The 19,223-nt window shown below is 36.8% G+C and overlaps 1 protein-coding gene across 1 annotated transcript in view; it reads right to left on the bottom strand.

Moving 5' to 3' along the window:
• Positions 1–581: 581 nt before the first annotated feature.
• Positions 582–19,223, bottom strand: part of LOC110455756 (dynein heavy chain 6, axonemal-like) — a 122,433-nt gene continuing 103,791 nt past the window's right edge. Inside the window, exons 79-90 of the mRNA XM_021506115.1 lie at positions 18,225–18,254; positions 15,890–15,992; positions 14,744–14,971; positions 13,853–14,056; positions 11,748–11,759; positions 7,690–7,883; positions 7,296–7,483; positions 6,219–6,430; positions 5,209–5,437; positions 4,435–4,592; positions 2,565–2,711; positions 582–2,015 (exon numbers count right to left, since the gene is read on the bottom strand). Of these exons, the coding sequence (XP_021361790.1) occupies positions 1,794–2,015; positions 2,565–2,711; positions 4,435–4,592; positions 5,209–5,437; positions 6,219–6,430; positions 7,296–7,483; positions 7,690–7,883; positions 11,748–11,759; positions 13,853–14,056; positions 14,744–14,971; positions 15,890–15,992; positions 18,225–18,254 (1,927 nt within the window). The 3' untranslated portion in view covers positions 582–1,793. The remainder of the gene's footprint in view (positions 2,016–2,564; positions 2,712–4,434; positions 4,593–5,208; positions 5,438–6,218; positions 6,431–7,295; positions 7,484–7,689; positions 7,884–11,747; positions 11,760–13,852; positions 14,057–14,743; positions 14,972–15,889; positions 15,993–18,224; positions 18,255–19,223) is intronic.

Raw genomic sequence — 19,223 nt, 5'->3', positions numbered from 1 at the left:
AGCAAATTTCATTGGAATCCATCCAGTAGTTTAGTAGTTTACTCCCCTAACTTCATTGTAGGGGGTAAAACAAAAAATACTTAAGAGTACATTTAAACAGCCCATCACCATCTGAAGATTTTGTACCCAAGATTTAAAGCCCAGGCTTTAAACAAAAAAATTTACACTAATATTGCAATCATTTTTATGAAAAAACAAAAATGCATTATCATTGTCCCCACTTCCGGATTGTTTGAAGGCAAATAAATATTAAACAAAGCAAAAAACAAATGAAAAAGTATGACTTGAAATAAAATTTATTTCTTGTAAATTCTCAAAAAGTTTTATCACAGATCAAACAGACAAATGTATGATAAATCATTTCCTCTGTCAAAAATAAAAATCTATGTTACTATATATATATTTACATATCAACAGCAAAAATAACAATTAAATACATAAATATTAACCTATAAGTCTTTGAAGACTAGTGAAATATCACAAAGAATCTTGGAATGTTCAAAAAAAGGGAGTTATTCCCCTTGGAATGTTCACACAAGGGAGTTTTCCCCCTTGGAATGTTCACATAAGAGAGTTACCCCCCTTGGAATGTTCACACAAGGGAGTTATTAACCTTTGAATGCTCACACAAGGGAGTTATTCCCCTTTGGCATGGCTCGTTAAGGCTGAAATATAATATTAATCTATAAAAGTGTTATAACACAGCTTTAAGCTTATTGTAAAATGTGAACTGTTTTTTTAAGACAGGTCTATCAGACTAGCAATAATCAATGTGGTCTTGTTTGTGACATGCTGTATCTGTCTAAAGAAATATTAAATTTGTTGGACCCAATTACATGCATTTATGGGTTATCCTTTAGCACTGTGAACCATAGACATGCAGTAACAGAAACTGTTTATTCTCAAGTAAGATACAACTATTTACAGATATTTAGTCCAGGTACAGTCTGTCCCGTTAAATAGAATGTGAAACATTTATACATTTATACATATGTATATAGAAAACAGTGAAATGCAAGTTATAAATTATACTAAAATATGTAAATTGACAAAACATAATTATTGTGATGTCACTAATTGATGGACAATCTATGACATCACACAATACTGTACCAGTATTCTACACCTGAAGTGGTGCAAAATATTTCATCTTTTATTGTCAATTTACCCATTTATTGAATATATAGAATCTTGTGAAAACTTTTTCATTTGCACCATTTTTTGGGGGGGACGGAATGCACATATTACACATTTTTTACATAGAAATGCCGACCATGAAATCTAAATATATCTATATTATTATTCATTGTCTTAATTCACATATATACATCAATTCCATATTGTGTCTGGGTAATGATTGGCTCTGACAATGCCTGTGACATGACAGTTTATCAAATACAATATTGTCCTGTAGTCAAAATCAAGACTAATTTAAATACAATACTCTACTTTGAGTTTATAAAAATAGAATTACGGTTGCACATCTGACCTACACAATCCGTAGTTACATTTTAAAGTCTAACAATGGTTGTTTTGGCTTAAGCTTATATGTGAATTTTTAGGTTAAAGAAAACAATCTGACCATGGATGTATTCCTGTCAATATATTTATCTTGAGTAATCATAAATAGATTGTAAAAATCAACCCTTATATACATATATTGTATATATCTGCAGATATCAAGTTTATTTCATTATGCACAAGCACTATGTAGAAATGCAGCTGATTCTGAAATTGAGCAGAGCTGTTCACTTCCGTGTGTTGGATAATTCGGTCAAAATTAACACATTCCGTTAATCGTCCAGCTGACATAACATAGCCACGCCCCTCATCACCCAGAAATTTGGTGGATGGTCCGAGGGGATAGTGACCGCTGTCACAAAGTTTGTGGAGTGACCGGTCGATGAAAGTGTTCCTGCTCTGGACGATGTTCTATACAACGGACACTCGTACATGTTGCTGTTGTCCACTAAAGGACTCTCGGACCTTTCTGTGCTAGGAGTTCCCTGGGATGTCTGCAAGAGAAATTTGGTCATTCAGTATACATCTATAAAAAACAGGCCTAATTTCCCCCTTAGTGTATCAGCTTAAACTGCAAATGCAAAATGGCAACAAAAAAGGATCACAATGGGTCAACTACACGGCTTTGGTGAAAATAAATGACTTTACATTATCAGCCCTCTACCAAGATAAATCGTAAAGATATCAACAGTAATAGATTGCTGTAAAGTGATTTTTTAATGCAAAATTATTGAAATCATTGATACAGCAACATTGCTTATGTAAAAATGTCCCCAACCAGATAGATTCAAAATGTGTAAAAATCAAAATGTCTAATTAAACCGATTAATGAAGTATATTGGTGCCAATATTTCTCTGAATAATCAAGGTATGCATTGTTAAGATCTCAGTCAGATTTAACCCTTTCACCCCTATGTAACTTTAGTAGACTCTACCATGCATTGATCTCGATGAGTCCATTATGGTCTACAGTGGTGAAAGGGTTAACAAGCTAACTTTGCTGGGTATCCTGATATAAGATAAAGACGATTTGTTCTGTATACCTGCGTCGGAACGAAGTGGATTTCTGGAAGTCTGCAAAATCGATCACCAGATCTTGAATCTTGCAGACACTTGTCTTGTGGGTCCCATCGTGCACCGTCCAAGTAGAGCCCGAAAATGAGTACACCGTCTTCAGGGGGAGACGGACCCTGAAAATTAAAATTTATATAGATACCACTGTCAATTATGGTCATGATCAAAATTCAAAAAATAGCATGTAAATATTCCATTTTGTATAAAAGTCAAACTGTTCATGTCATTCAACAAGAGGCCCGATGGGCCTGCATCGCTCACCTGTTATTAATCTAACACTTGTAATCTTAAAATTTCATAAGAACCTATTAAAAGATTTAAACATATGACGCCTCTGACCTTGATAGTTGAACAAGGACATTGGGTTGAAAATGGATCAAGGTCATTCATTTGAACTAACATGGTAGTCCTTCATCCCAGCATGCTACAGGCCCAATATCAGTACCCTGGGCCTTTTGGTTATTGAGAAGAAGTTGTTTGAAGATTTTAACATATTTGACCCCTGTGACCTTGAAAGTTGGTCAAGGTCATTCATTTGAACAAACTTGGTAGCACTTCATCCCAGCATGCTACAGGCCCAATTTCAGTACCCTGACCCTTTTGCTTATTGAAAAGAAGTCGCTTAAAGATTTTACGACATTTGACCCTGTGACCTTGAAAGTTGGTCAAGTTTATTCAGTTGAACAAACTTGATAGTCCTTCATCCCAGCCTGCTACAGGCCCAATATCAGTACCCTGGAACATTTGGTTGTTGAAAAGAAGTCGCTTGAAGATTTTACGACATTTGACCCTGTGACCTTGAAAGTTGGTCAAGTTTATTCAGTTGAACAAACTTGATAGTCCTTCATCACAGCCTGCTACAGGCCCAATATCAGTACCCTGGGCCATTTGGTTATTGAGAAGAAGTTGTTTGAAGATTTTAAAGACATCTGACCCCAATGACCTTGAAAGTTGGTCAAGGTCATTCATTTGAATAAACTTGATAGTCCTTTATCCCAGCATGCTACAGGCCCAATATCAGTCCCCTGGGCCATTTGGTTATTGAGAAGAAGTTGTTTGAAGATTTCAAAGACATCTGACACCAGTGACCTTGAAAGTGGGTCAAGGTCCTTCATTTGAACAAACTTGGTAGCCCTTCATCCCAGCATGTTACAGGCCCAATATCAGTACCCTGGGCCATTTGGTTATTGAGAAGAAGTCGCTTGAAGATTTTACAACATTTGACCCCTGTGACCTCGAAAGTTGGTCAAGGTCATTCATTTGAATAAACTTGATAGTCCTTTATCCCAGCATGCTACAGGCCCAATATCAGTACCCTGGAACATTTGGTTGTTGAGAAGAAGTCGCTTGAAGATTTTAAAGACATCTGACACCAGTGACCTTGAAAGTGGGTCAAGGTCATTTATTTGAACAAACTTGGTAGCCCTTGATCCCAGCATGCTACTGGCCAAATATCATCTACCTAGGCCTTTTTGTTATTGAGAAGAAGTTGTTTAAAGCAAAAAGTTGACGCCAGACGGACGGACGACGGACGAGGGACGGATGGACGGACGGACGACGGATGCCGCATCATAACATAAGCTCACTTGCCTTTCAGGCAGGTGAGCTAATAAAACTGGACACCTTTTATAAGTGCTATGTCAGGTAAAAATTCACCTTGAGGATGATTTGACCTTGATCTTGCCTCAAAGGCGATGTCTTTATTCTTTAATTTGACATTGACCTCTCCTTGAAAACTGTCATTGGCTGATAACTTGACCTTTACCTTCAAGGCTGTCATTGACTGATTATTTGACCTTTACTTTGAAGGCTGTCATTGACTGATAATTTGACCTTTACCTTAAAGGCTGTGTCTTTGATAGAAAGTTTGTGTGAGATGTCACTCAGTTTTTCCTCGGTATCCTCCAGTGTTTGATGGACTTTGAAGTTGAACACCAAAGAGTCGACAGAAATTCCCAGTTTTCGGGCGTGATTCTGCTGTACACCGGTCAGGAATCCTTAAAAAACAAAAATAACTACATGTTAAACTTTGACAGGTTTCTTTTCACATTGAACAACAGTGAGCGCAACAAGTGATGAGACATTTTCAAAACTAGTAAGATTTTTACTGTGTTTTTAAGCCTCTAACAAGAGGCCCATGGGACTTGTATCGTGCACCTGTTGTTATCTGAACTAAACAAGAAAATGACACATTTCTAGGCCATTAAATGTGGTCAACATTTGGACAGCATTTATTCTTAGCAACCAACATTTAATCTTAGCAACCAACAGGTTGAAATATCTTTTTTTTCCCATTCCATGTCTCTTGGTTCAAAATTGGCATTTCAAGTTGATACAAATGGCATATGTGACCTTGAATGTGGGTTAAGAACTTTGTTTTATGTGAATATTTATCAATTTTTTTATTTTTGAAGATTTCACAACATTACACACCACATTTGTTATACATTATTAAATTAGGTTCCAACATTTAGCTCCAGGTGTTTTGAGTGTTCTAATTAAGTCTCTAATTAGGTCCTCACTAGAAATTTGATCTTGTTATATACATGTTAACTTAAGTCCAAAAGTGCTAGACTGATAGGGTAACAGAGAATGAGAGATGGTTGTACTGACCCTGAGGGAAGAAGAAGCCGGAGAGCCAGAATGCCCTAGGGACACTCCTCATAGTTGCTTGGTCCAGTGAGTCGGCAGGGGTCACAGACTTGGACACCAGTAATGCATTCTTGATCAACTTCTCCACGTTGTTAGAGATGAGTTCGCCCCAACTGGAGAAGAACTGCACACGCATTTTCAAGTCGTATATCCACGGTCCCAGAGCTTTACACGATTCATAGGCAGCTTCCTGAACACAGAATGGCAGACATTTGTTTTTTTGTGTTTGACGATTGAACTCAAGCAGTTATATTACAATGTATTTTTATCATCTATGAAATGGTCACTCTAAAAATGTTAATTGAAATTGTACTTCTTGATTACTCAACATGTAGATTAGGCACCAACAATTACCTGTGGCTACTGCTAACTATCCATTCACCCCTGAAATTTCATAATGAACTATTCCAACCTTTGAATTGGAAGAGTTCAAATGTGTCTTCAGGGGTGAATGGGTTAATTACCTGAGAGTAAGGACAAAGCTTGCTATAACAGTTTCTAGAGTATAACTCGCGCATGGATGTGGAAAATCATTAACTCCCTCCCAAACTTTTATTGACTCTCTAATTTTGTTGACCTCCAATGAACCCAACCCTTGGTGACCCCCAATCTTAGTTGACCCCTAATCTTTGATGATCCTCTGCCTACTGTGTCTTTGGTAGCTATCGATCTTAAATGAACCCCAATTTTTAGTGACTCCATTCTTCAGCGACCCGCAATCTTTGGTAACCTCAAATCTTTATTGAACTCCAACCTTTACACTTTCAACCCCATGTAACCTAAGAAGACTCATTGATTTGGCACAGTCCATTATGGTCTACAGTGGTGAAATGGTTAAGTTATCTCTTATCTTTGATGACCTCTCTCACTCAAAGGTCACCTTACATTTCTGCAGTATCAAGGAAATAGTACTAAAGCCTATAAACATCTTGAAAAAGTTAGGTTTCGTGTTCACAAAACGTGTTACTCACCACCCAGCGTTTCGGAACTTTTTGGTTCAGAAGAGCATAGTAAGCTTCCTCTAAGATTTCTGACATAATGATTTCTCCCTTTACTGCCAGAAGGAGTGATCGTAAGGAGGTATGTACGATGGTGAGCAGGTTATTGAATCGGTCCACTTCCTGTCGGAGGACGGTCATCAGGGCCGAGTTTCCCACCACTGCGTCAATAGCATCCTGTATAACTGTGGACATAAGAAACAACAATTTATCTGATTTGTTTACCTATCAATATTAACATGTACATGGGTTTGTTAGCACATACAAACAATGTTTACTTATCAATATTAACATGTACATGGGTTGGTTAGCACATACAAACATAACAATTATACAGAAATGAATAATACTGATTCTACCGTAAAACTTACAATTTTTATTAGGGCTGCAACGATCCGCATACCTTACGATATGATACATATCATGGTATGATGCTTACAATACCATACTTATCACGATACACACTCTTCTCAAAAGGTCAACTTTATTATGACTGAGTGCAGGATTTTACATTTGTTTTCATAGACTTAAATAGTAAATACTGTCCAAATATATTTTTGTATGATTTTTAGTACTTTTTGGTACAGTGGACCAAATCTTTAATGAATCATTCCAAAACAATTAGTAAACTCTTAGAGTTTAATAGAAGAAAAAAAAATGATTGATAATTTCAGTACCCTGAGTGTATCACAACACAGGCAGACAAAACAATTTGCAACAATACACAAGAAAGTATCACGATACAATACGGTGCCATAAATCGTTACAACCCTTTTTTTTACAACGGTTCAAGTCATCTTTTTGACAGTCCCTAATTTTTTGCTTATTTCGGGATTTGCTCAAGTGTTCAATTTCATGGAATCTGTTTTTCGCAGATTTCTGGTGTGGTGACAATGGCACATAGTGTTTTGGTATGGTTAGATTAAATTCCTACTAATGTCATTGGTTGTACTTTTCGCAGAAAAATCGTAACCACAAACATTAGAACCCCACCAAAAAGCCTTTACAGTAATGCCTCATCAGAATTGTATGTTTGAAGGAGAATCATACTTCGTCTTTTCTCCTTGTCCTTGAGATCTGGCGCCTCCTTGTAGAGGATACTCTTCAAAGTCGGGTGTGGTACTTGCTGCGTGTGTATTGGTGCCGACGAATCCTCAAAATCCTCAACCATCTGTGGCAAGGTCTCTGTGATGTCCTTCGCAATCTCCAGCACTATTTCATCATTACTCTTCTCGGCTCTGTCAAGCCGACGGAAATGTGATATTAATGCATCAGATTATGATTATCTTGAAATAATTTTAGTTACATAATACGTGTATTTGAATTAAAATTATTTGCATGATGATGAAAGATTTATATTTCACTAAATCATAGTAATTTGCTGAAGACTTTTCAGAATATTTGTTTACAAATATGAAATTATTCAAACATTAAGGCTCATTACCCCATGAGTTCCAGCGATATTCGTGGCTGTATTGTAATAATGGTCTGGATCATCTGTACTGCCTGTATTTCTCGACACGCTTTCTCAGCATTCTCCGTCATCCCAAACAGCTCCGGTGAATCGTAGTTAGGTAGATTCTCCAGGTAGTTTAGAACGTCGGGGAAGGTGTAAGAATCCTTAACTGGGTGATAGATCTGAGGACCAATGATAATGATATCAGAATAGAGTTTAGCGTGTATTCTATATACAGACAAAAATTAATACTGCAATTATTTTTTATTAGAGGTTATAGATTTTTTTATTTTTTTTATACATATGACCCATGTGGTCTTAAATGTGGGTTAATTTTCTAATTTTTAAACGTGACAATCTTCTCCCAAGCAATGTAGGCCAAATATAATTGAGTTTTGATAAATTTAACCCTATGACCTGGAATACAAAATTCTTTTTAAACATTTTGTAGCAGTCCAAGCCAGCGAGCTACAAACCAATCATCACGGCTATAAAGACCTTCTGGGTCTTGAGAAGAAGTCATTTGAGGAGGGTTAAAAAGTTGTCAACAATAATATCATACTTTTAAGCATTTAAAAATGTGCTCTAGAGAAAATAGCAATATTAAATCGTTTTGCTTTGTTAGGCCCTCAGCTTCAACAAATAAAATGTAGATCTTACAACAGGTCTACAATATATCGGTACTGCAAATTAAGAAAAGCATAGCCTTAACTTGGTGACTGAAACACAAGGGATGTGGCAGCAGGTCATTCTGTAAAACAAGCTCACAAAGAAACAAAGCATGGACGAAGCAATACTCTGATCAAGAAAAAGAGGAATACAGATGTTCTTAGCACCTTAGTGATAGTGGCAGTGCAGGCATTCAGAATCATTTAATATGTATATGTATATATGTAACAGACATTTCTCATTTTGAGGCAGACCTAGCACAGAACCTGAGACCGACAACGAGACTAGCAAATCCAGGGACCATCTCAAAAATATTTTTCATTTCATCTGTATTTCTGTCCCCCTGCTGGCAACACATAATTCTGTATCAGGCGTTGCGGAAATGTTTTGTAAATGTGTCTCCATAATTATGATGTTACCTGTTCTCTCACAGGTAGTCACGTTCATGTGTGTACACACTCTGACATACCTTATATGCTACTTTCCATATAAAATATATTTTTGAAATGACCCCTGTATTTCCTTGTTTAGGCTTCTGTCTCCACGATGCGTGCTAGGTCTACCCCAATATGAGAAAGGTCTAATAAATTCTTGTATATACTTGCATGCAAATTCCTATCTACTGTTTATTGATGCAGTGGATAATAACCATCTGCCCAATGTGATCAACTTGAAATGGCTAACAAAATGGTTGTAGTATACACCTCCAAGAAAGTCTGGTTTTGATCATAAACCTTATGTGTATTGTATATATCATCTGTACATCTATCATCGGTTTTTCTATCGTATAAAAATGATTATGGATACCATAGCATTGATTGTATGTGACAGATTTCAAATCATACCTTGTATAACAAGAGGCCTAGAGGGCCTGAAGACAGTCCATATCTTTAAATTACCTTCAGGCCTCTTGTTATCAGGTCCTAAGGATAACGAAGGGTCTAAATATGTATAAGACTGAATTACTACCACATGATTATAATTCCAAACAAGTCTGAATTATTGCATGTTGTATAAACAAATAACTAAGCATATATTGTATATAAATTTGTGTAGAAGAACATATTGAAGTATATAAATATATGTAAATAATATTGCCTGTATGAGGACCATGCATTAAAAAGAGGCTATAATTGTATAAATGACTCAAAGTAGCATGCTTGGTGTAGACTTGCAGTGTTTACTACTCCACCTGGGCATGGCAGATAAACAGAACCTACCAGATTACCTCCCTTTATCAGACAGTACCTAAGGGAAACTACCAGATTACCTCCTCTTATCAGACAGTACCTAAGGGAAAATACCAGATTACCTCCCTTTATCACACAGAACCAAAGGGAAACTACCAGATTACATCCCCTTATCAGACAGTTCCTAAGGGAAATTACCAGATTACCCCCCCCCCCCCCTCTTATCAGACAGTACCTAAGGGAAACTAACAGATTACCTCCCCTTATCAGACAGTACCTAAGGGAAACTACCACATTACCTCCCCTTATCAGACAGTACCTAAGATTAACAAACTGATTACCTCCCTTTATTAGACAGTACCTAAGGGAAGCTAACAGACTATCTCCCTTAATCAGACAGTACTTAAGGGATACTACAAAAATTACCTCCCCTTATCACACAGTACCAAAGGGAAACTACCAGATTACCTCCCCTTATCAGACATTACCTAAGGGAAACTACCAGATTACCTCCCTTTATCAGACAGTACCCAAGGGAACCTACCAGATTACCTCCTTTTATCAGACAGTTCCTAAGGGAAACTACCAGATTACCCCCCTTATCAGACAGTACCTAAGGCAAACTACCAGATTACCTCCCCTTATCAGACAGTTCCTAAGGGAAACTACCAGATTACCCCCCTTATCTGACAGTACCTAAGGCAAACTACCAGATTACCTCTCCTTATCAGACAGTACCCAAGGGAACCTTCCAGATTACCTCCCTTTTTCAGAGAGTACCTCAGGGAAACTAACAGATTCCCTCCCTTTATCAGACAGTACCTAAGGAAAACTACCAGATTATCTCCCCTTATCAGACAGTTCCTAAGGGAAAATACCAGATTACCTCCCCTTATCAGACATTACCTAAGGGAAACTACCAGATTACCTCCCCTTATCAGACAGTACCTAAGATTTACAAACTGATTACCTCCCTTTATTAGACAGTACCTCGGGGAAGCTAACAGACTATCTCCCTTAATCAGACAGTACTCAAGGGAAACTACAAGATTACCTGCCCTTATCACACAGTACCAAAGGGAAACTACAAGATTACCTCCCCTTATCAGACTTTACCTAAGGGAAACTACTAGATTACCTCCCTTTATCAGACAGTACCTAAGGGAAAATACCAGATTACCTCCCCTTATCAGACATTACCTAAGGGAAACTACCAGATTACCTCCACTTATCAGACAGTACCCAAGGGAACCTTCCAGATTACCTCCCTTTATCAGAGAGTACCTCAGGGAAACTAACAGATTACCTCCCTTTATCAGACAGTACCTAAGGGAAACTACCAGATTACCTCCCCTTATCAGACAGTACCCAAGGGAACCTTCCAGATTACCTCCCTTTATCAGACAGTACCCAAGGGAACCTAACAGATTACCTTCCTTTATCAGACAGTACCTAAGGGAAACTAACAGATTACCTCCCTTTATCAGACAGTACCTAAGGGAAACTAACAGATTACCTCCCTTTATCAGACAGTACCCAAGGGAACCTAACAGATTACCTTCCCTTATCAGACAGTTCCTAAGGGAAACTACCAGATTACCTCCCTTTATCAGACAGGAGTTATAAGGGAAACTACCAGTTACCTACCATTGGAATATAGTACATAAGGGGAAACTACCAGATTACCTCCCCTCTATCGATTGTGAAAGGCTCACTCTAGTGTATTACATGGATCAGAACACAGACTATTACAGGGACAAGTCTAACAACATTGAGTGGAAACCTATGTATCTGATAGGCATTACACCAGAGACAAAAAGGGAAGGGTTCCCTAGGTTTTATGGAAAAAAATGACAGATTGCTTAATTCACTTTGAAAATGAACCAGTAACAGTTTAAATTTGCAAATCTAGCATGGTTTCTTCTTCGCTACAGAATGCAAGGAATCTTTGTTCTCTATATGTCTATTTCTATGATCATGGGTAAGAACTGATAAAGGCTAAAAGGCTATAAAATTTAGGCAGCTTTGGTCTGATACTGACACGAGGAATACCTACCCTACCCAGACAGAGCAGTCGAACACTACGAGGAGGACGAGGAGGACGGGGAGGATGAGGAGGACGGGGAGGACTTGTGTGAGCCCTCCCTGTAGTTATAGACATGCAAGTAACATGTAACGTTAGCTTACCTCGTACAGGACCTGGACAACAAACCGCCACATAACAGTACAACAACAGACGATACGGAAAGGTGGGACGTGTGACAACATCACACTGTGATACGATGCTGTCTGACACATATAGGAAGAATTACGATGGAAAATTTACTGATAATGTCAATCCATTCTTTAACAATAGATTTTGTATTTCACAAGAGTAACAAAACTTTTTTTTTCTTTTTTTACTGCTGGTTGGATATATAAAATTTCAAAATCAAAAAATTTGATTCAGCCTTTGAGCTGTGGTTCTCTCAGCTAACACATAATGAGAATATCGGGCTACACTTTTGAAATATAAACGTTATTTACAATGTATTTTATTGAATGGGAAACATAAATGATTTACTCCACAAGACCAGATTTTAGTTCTCTACACTCAGACAAGAGGCGCTCACAAATAAAATTTGGAAATTGTCAGAGATATAACCTGAAGGAAATGATGGACTGACAAACTAAACGGCAGACGGACATAACATATGGACAGAGTTTAAACCTATACTCCCCTCCTGTGGTACCAGGGTCTAATTACTGCTATCAAATGTAGCTAAGTGAAGTTATTGGCCGCCTGTGAAACAATTTCTCTAAAAAGAGTTGCTATATGTTATGTCACGCAAAGCACACACCATCATTACATGCACACACCTAGTGACATGATGCCTAGCAACCTCTGTTAGGGTTCACACTACTACAACACTCTTAACTCATTCACCCCTAAAGACACATTTTAACACTTCCAATACAAAGGTTGGAATAGTTCATTATGAAATTTCAGGGGTGAATGAGTTAATGCAATCAGGCATCCTCTCCTGCTAAACCATGCTTCAACTGACAGTATTTTCCTCTTAGAACAAAGCGCTTAAGACTTGTTGATAAAGAGTTGGAATTAAGAAAGCAAACCATTTAAATTTGAAATAATAATTCCATAATATGTATAATCCAATCATTAATATATGCTTATAAAAACACTTTTTGAAAGCAGGTTTCAATTTATGAATAAACAAGAGGCCCAGTGGGGCCTGTATCGCTCACCTGGATACCAAAGCAATCATGGCAAAATATTCTCCGTATGAGATCAAGGGAATATGCCAGACCCCAAGGCCAATCCTTGTAGCATATCTGTATTAGATTCTTCATGCCGAGCAATTTTATGTATGGTTATGGGGTGGGGATCTCAACTGTTTCCAAGCTTTGACTCAGAAACTAGGTCCCTAGGGTTGTGGCCAGACCCCAGGATCAATTCATCGGACCGATGGACGACGGACGCCATGGTATGGCATAAGCTCACCTTGGTCCTTCGGACCAGGTGAGCTAAAAACAACACTGATAAATTGGCCATTTCATTCCCTTAATTATATGTGATCTTCTGACCCTATCTTCATACATAATCCATTGAAAATAAACCGATTATGAAAAGACGTGCTACAAGCAATAAATCTGATGTTGAAAGGACGTTTTACATGATCATGCAAGCTATTAACAGCTCAAGGCAACACACAGTGACAAGAACAGGCTTTTATAGCACACAAATTCACAATATAAATATTTGCTTCTTCGATGCCACAATTTTATGGATTTTAAAATGTTTATATTTTTCAATATTTATTTCAATGTCTGTTGAATTATGAATTACTATTATTAATCCAATAAATAGCCTTAGTCCCTGATTTAATTTTCAAGCAGTAGATAGCCTATTCTGATCTTCAAAACCATCAAAAACAAAATTGTTTTCTGGGAAACACATGGATATCCATATTTATAAAACAAAATACTGACCAAAGTACTGCTAAACAAGCTTGAAAAATCCTTTAGGATGATCAAAACCTTATGGAAAATTTATCCTTCCGGACAATTGAAGGCTCCATAAAAATTGGAACTTTTCGAAGTTTGGATAAACGAAATGCTCAAAGAATAATTTGCAGATACTATTTGAAACACAGACATTGACCAAGGTTAATAAACAACAAATAATTTGAAGAGGAATTAACACAACATCTATTGGAAACACAGGCAATGACCAGGTTAAAGGTTAAAGGTTAAAAGTTGAAAGGTGATCATACACGAGTTACCAAGCTTACCCGATCTGGTGAATAACTGTAGGTCTCATCTAAAGCATCCTTGCAGAAAAATCGACCCAGTAGTGCATCCAAACAACGTCTATCCCACCAATCTGTCACCCGACCCCCGTAAATTACCTCCCCTGTCAGGTAGGAGAGTGCCTGCCATGGGATATTGTCGTCATCATGATCGCGCAGAAGGTTTTGAAGAGTCAGCATAGATACCTGGAATAATAGAAATATACAATTTACCTACATGGTTACTGTTTGACTTTTGAAAATCTACTGTAAAATGTTGTATTTTTTTCATAATCTTTCTATTCTTTTTTTTATCATCAACCCTGTAATAAGTTCTAAAGCAAAAGTCGACACCAGGCTTGATTTTGACAAGCTTGCTTACACAAGACAGGTAATGACACTCTTCTGAAAAGAGTTTTCAACAGGATTACTTCCCAGAATGCTGGCACATATCTGTACAGCTTGGTAAACTGCAACAATGTATGTAAAGTGTGTAGAAGAATACATCTTAAGTACTAAATGAGTAACTGCTGCCAGCAGGATTCAAACCTATGACACTTTGATCAGTAAACCAACATTCTACTGTTTAATATATGCAGGCTTTATGACAAATATTTGTAAAAAAAGTGTTCAAGTCTAAATTTGGGTGGTCACATGGCACAGCGGATAGCCAACTTGCCTTTCACCTGCCCGACCACATGGATTTTCTCTGGGTTCTCTGGTTTTCTCCCCCATTAAGACCCCCCCACCCCCCTCCCCCCTCCGTGCCAACAAGAAATATAAGTTGAAATAACTTGTTTATTAATTGTTTTAAATTATTATTATTATTTTTTTTATCTTTTTTTTCAAATTTTAGTCATTGAATTCATTATATATGTTTTGACAAATACTTACATCTAAATCGGAGTCGTTGAATTCGTATGCAATATTCCAGCCAAGACGGCCATATTTTTTTCGTTCATGTAAGACACTGTTGAAGAGACAGAGGCCGAAGAGTAGTTTTTTCCAGGCAGGTCCGAGCTCCGGGTTCTCGTACATCTTTTCTGTGACCACTCCAGTCCCTCCACTCCCGAAGGCTCGCAGCATGTTGGCCTTCAGGCCCTGCGGAGGCTCCACAGTCATCTGTGCAGAGCATATAGGCTATTGTTTAACAAGAGTCAACTTAGCTGACAAGTGATTGGTCAAAATAAGGCAGGCAACTTAGATGAGCTATTGGATGTTCAGATGAGCTATTGGATCTTTAGATGAGCTATTGGATGTTAAGATGAGCTATTAGATGTTAAGATGAGCTATTGGATTTTTAGATGAGCTATTGGATGTTAAGATGAGCTATTAGATGTTAAGATGAGCTATTGGATTTTTAGATGAGCTATTGGATGTTTAGATTAGCTATTGGATGTTCAGATGAGCTATCGGATGTTTAGGATGTTTAGATGAGCGATTGGATTTTTAGATGAGCGATTGGATGTTCAGATGAGCTATCAGATGTTTAGATGAGCGATTGGATGTTTAGATGAGCTATTGGATGTTCAGATGAGCTATTGGTTGTTTAGATGAGATATTGGATGTTAAGATGAGATATCGGATGTTTAGATGAGCTATTGAATGTTCAGATGAGCTATTGGATGTTTAGATGAGATATCGGATGTTTAGATGAGATATCGGATGTTATATCGGATGTTTAAATGAGATATCGGATGTTTAGATGAGCTGAGCTTTTGGATGTTTAGATGAGCTAATGGATGTTCAGATGAGCTATTGGATGTTTAGATGAGCTATTGGATGTTTAGATGAGCTATTGGATGTTTAGACGAGCTATTGGTTGTTATTAACTAAAGCATCTTGCAAAAATAACATCGAAATTCATTTTCCTTTTACCAACAAAATGAAGTTATGAGCCATATGACAAGGAATCAGAGAGATGTGTAGAGAGTCTGTTCTCCTGAGGAAAGAGGATTGTTTTGGAGGGACAAAGGGCATGATTGTTTTTTTCTACAAATGGTATCTTGACAAGATTTTCAGAGTAATGAACTACAGTACCTTCATGCCGGTCTGCAGGATGGAGATCGGGAAGCAGGGGTCAGGTTTGGAACTGAGCCAGAGGCGGAACTGTTGGTCCACATCATCATTGGGTTGATTAAACCTATCAAAAAGGAAGAAGACATTTTATTTTTGCTTGACATGAAGCTTCCTTTAATTAACTGCAAAACCTGTTAAAACTGTAGTAAAAGGACACATTTATGACTCATGTTACCAAGGTTGATGAGTTACAAAACAAAAGGCCCAGGGGGTCTTCACATTCACATGAGTTAAATAGCCTTATAAAATGGCATACAACAAACATTTAGAAGTCACAGCTACATTGGGACTATGGTGAAAGGTACTATTAACAGATTTTGTTTACCATGAAATTAATGCAACATTTATCAGGATGATTTACTATTCAAGTATTTTTTTAAATAAGACCCTCATGTTGATATAAGATTCTTGAATCAATGTCTACAGCATATGAACATATATGTGTATACAAAACAAATATTTGGTAATAATTGGCTATTCAGAAATATTAAATCAATATATTCAGCGGCTTTTTATGACATGCTTATGTTGCTTGCATGCTTGTTATATATAAAAAAATCAAAAAAAATCTACATCGTAACAGTGGTCATTATTATTTCATTGCCTCCGCTAGGAGTTGAACCCGGGACCTCTAGCTGGCTTACTAGTCTTACACTCTACTGAATGGGCTAAAGAGAAATTCTTCCTAGCTGAGTCGGTAGGGAGCTGCTAGTATTTTACCAGGGTGACAACATGGTTAACAAATACCTGGCATATTGATAGAGAGAGAAAAAAAAGTTAGTGGGGAGGGGGGAGGGGGGCAAAACAAAAATGCAGCATCAGCATTAAAAGCTTGAATTGTTCTGTTAATTGCTTGCAAAGCAATACTATTTGCATATGTAATAATTATAAAAATTCCCATACCACCTTCTGCATAGAATGTTTGCAACGTTAATCAAAGCAGATAATTCTGATACTAAGACTAAAACCCAATCCTATTCATGCTGTAATCCTACGTAACAGTGACTGCCACACACATCTTCCTCAAATATTTTGGCAACTAAAACATCAATATTCATAAAAACAAACTACTGATAAATGTCTTTTTTTCTATGTAGTTGTTCCTTTACTACTGCATAAAATCAGTGGAGTATTCCTATCAGTGGAGTATTCCTATCGTTAATTGTTGGATATTTACATTTTAATTGCGAAAAATATCTATAGAATTGGGCAAACGGTGAAGATCATTATATAACAACTTTTCTGAATAAAGATAATTCAGGACCCATTGCCATTGGTCTATGATAGAGATAAAGATAAACTAATTGTATCAAATCATTTACACCATGACCCACTACGTAAATTACAACTTACCAGACTATTGATAAATGCTCATAGGTACACTCACAAAGACTAACTTATCATGTGGGAAAGTCGTAATTGACTTTTCCAACAAAAGAACGTTAATGCAAGTCTATATTTGAATAATAATGTCAAACAAGTTAATATCTTTATGTTTCAAGTTTCTAACATTTGCATACATGTGATCACTCATAAATCAAAATCCTGGAACTAATGGTCAAATATCAGGGTTTTCTACCAAAAGTCCATGACATTTTTCAGTATGTATACTTTGTAATGATTCCTTTAACTCATTGACCCCTGACATTTCATAATGAATTATTCCAACCTTTTAATTGGAAGAGTTCAAATGTGTTTTCAGGGGTGAATGTGTTAAATACAAGTTTTTGACAGATTTTCTCAAGAAATGATAAATAACATAAAGAGTTATTTTGCTCTTAATTTAATATAAAATATATTGAATATTTTTGGAAAAAAATCTTTATTAAAACAAAAAAGGAAAGAAATTATCAAAATATATATATGTACATAAACAGATTCACATGTTTATTCTTTGACTTGCAAGTGTATAGAGTTACCTGGTTGACTTCAGACATACTGTAACATATACCTCGTCTGAGGTAGACTAAAATTCTGACATCCTGTCACTGTGAAATACTTGTATAAAACATAATCATTAATGCTTTCATGGCGCAGTAATTGAAAATATTAATTCAGAGACTACCATATATATATAAAGGTAAATGAAAGAGACTTTCATTCCTGATTTAGTTAAGCTGGAAATCTGAAAACCAATGACAAATAACGAATATTACCGGATTTGTTATAGCTACTGCTAATAATATCATCAAAGAAACTTAATATAGAAAATTTCCAAGATGGAACCCAATGCTACCCAGCATGCATCCTAAAGTGTCTTCTTCCTGTCCGTGTCCATTTCTATTCTAATACTTACCTTCGGTAAAAGTAAGTTCGTCCTACCAATCTAAAGAGTGACATTGGAGACATAGAGATAAAACATTCAGGTAATGAGCTATGTAGACAATCACATACCTATTACATAGGTAAAACATTCAGGTAACGAGCTATGTAGACAATCACATACCTATTACATAGGTAAAACATTCAGGTAACGAGCTATGTAGACAATCACATACCTATTACATAGGTAAAACATTCAGGTAACGAGCTATGTAGACAATCACATACCTATTACATAGGTAAAACATTCAGGTAACGAGCTATGTAGACAATCACATACCTATTACATAGGTAAAACATTCAGGTAACGAGCTATGTAGACAATCACATACCTATTACATAGGTAAAACATTCAGGTAACGAGCTATGTAGACAATCACATACCTATTACATAGGTAAAACATTCAGGTAACGAGCTATGTAGACAATCACATACCTATTACATAGGTAAAACATTCAGGTAACGAGCTATGTAGACAATCACATACCTATTACATAGGTAAAACATTCAGGTAACGAGCTATGTAGACAATCACATACCTATTACATAGGTAAAACATTCAGGTAACGAGCTATGTAGACAATCACATACCTATTACATAGGTAAAACATTCAGGTAACGAGCTATGTAGACAATCACATACCTATTACATAGGTAAAACATTCAGGTAACGAGCTATGTAGACAATCACATACTTATTACATAGGTAAAACATTCAGGTAACGAGCTATGTAGACAATCACATACCTATTATATAGGTAAAACATTCAGGTAACGAGCTATGTAGACAATCACATACCTATTACATAGGTAAAACATTCAGGTAAAAAATTGTTTGAAAACAAATTATTACAAACCAAGTCGGAAGTTGACTGGTGGGCCTTTCAAAGTTTTTACTCTGTACAACCAAGAGGCACAGAGGGCCTGTATTACTCACTTGGATATTAAAGCAATTAAGAGTTAAATATTCTC

This window comes from Mizuhopecten yessoensis, unplaced genomic scaffold, assembly GCF_002113885.1.
Source record: "Mizuhopecten yessoensis strain PY_sf001 unplaced genomic scaffold, ASM211388v2 scaffold8365, whole genome shotgun sequence".
Taxonomy (NCBI): domain Eukaryota; kingdom Metazoa; phylum Mollusca; class Bivalvia; order Pectinida; family Pectinidae; genus Mizuhopecten; species Mizuhopecten yessoensis.
The sequence above is the reverse complement of the archived record's forward strand: the minus strand, read 5'-3'. Positions and strand labels throughout refer to the sequence as shown.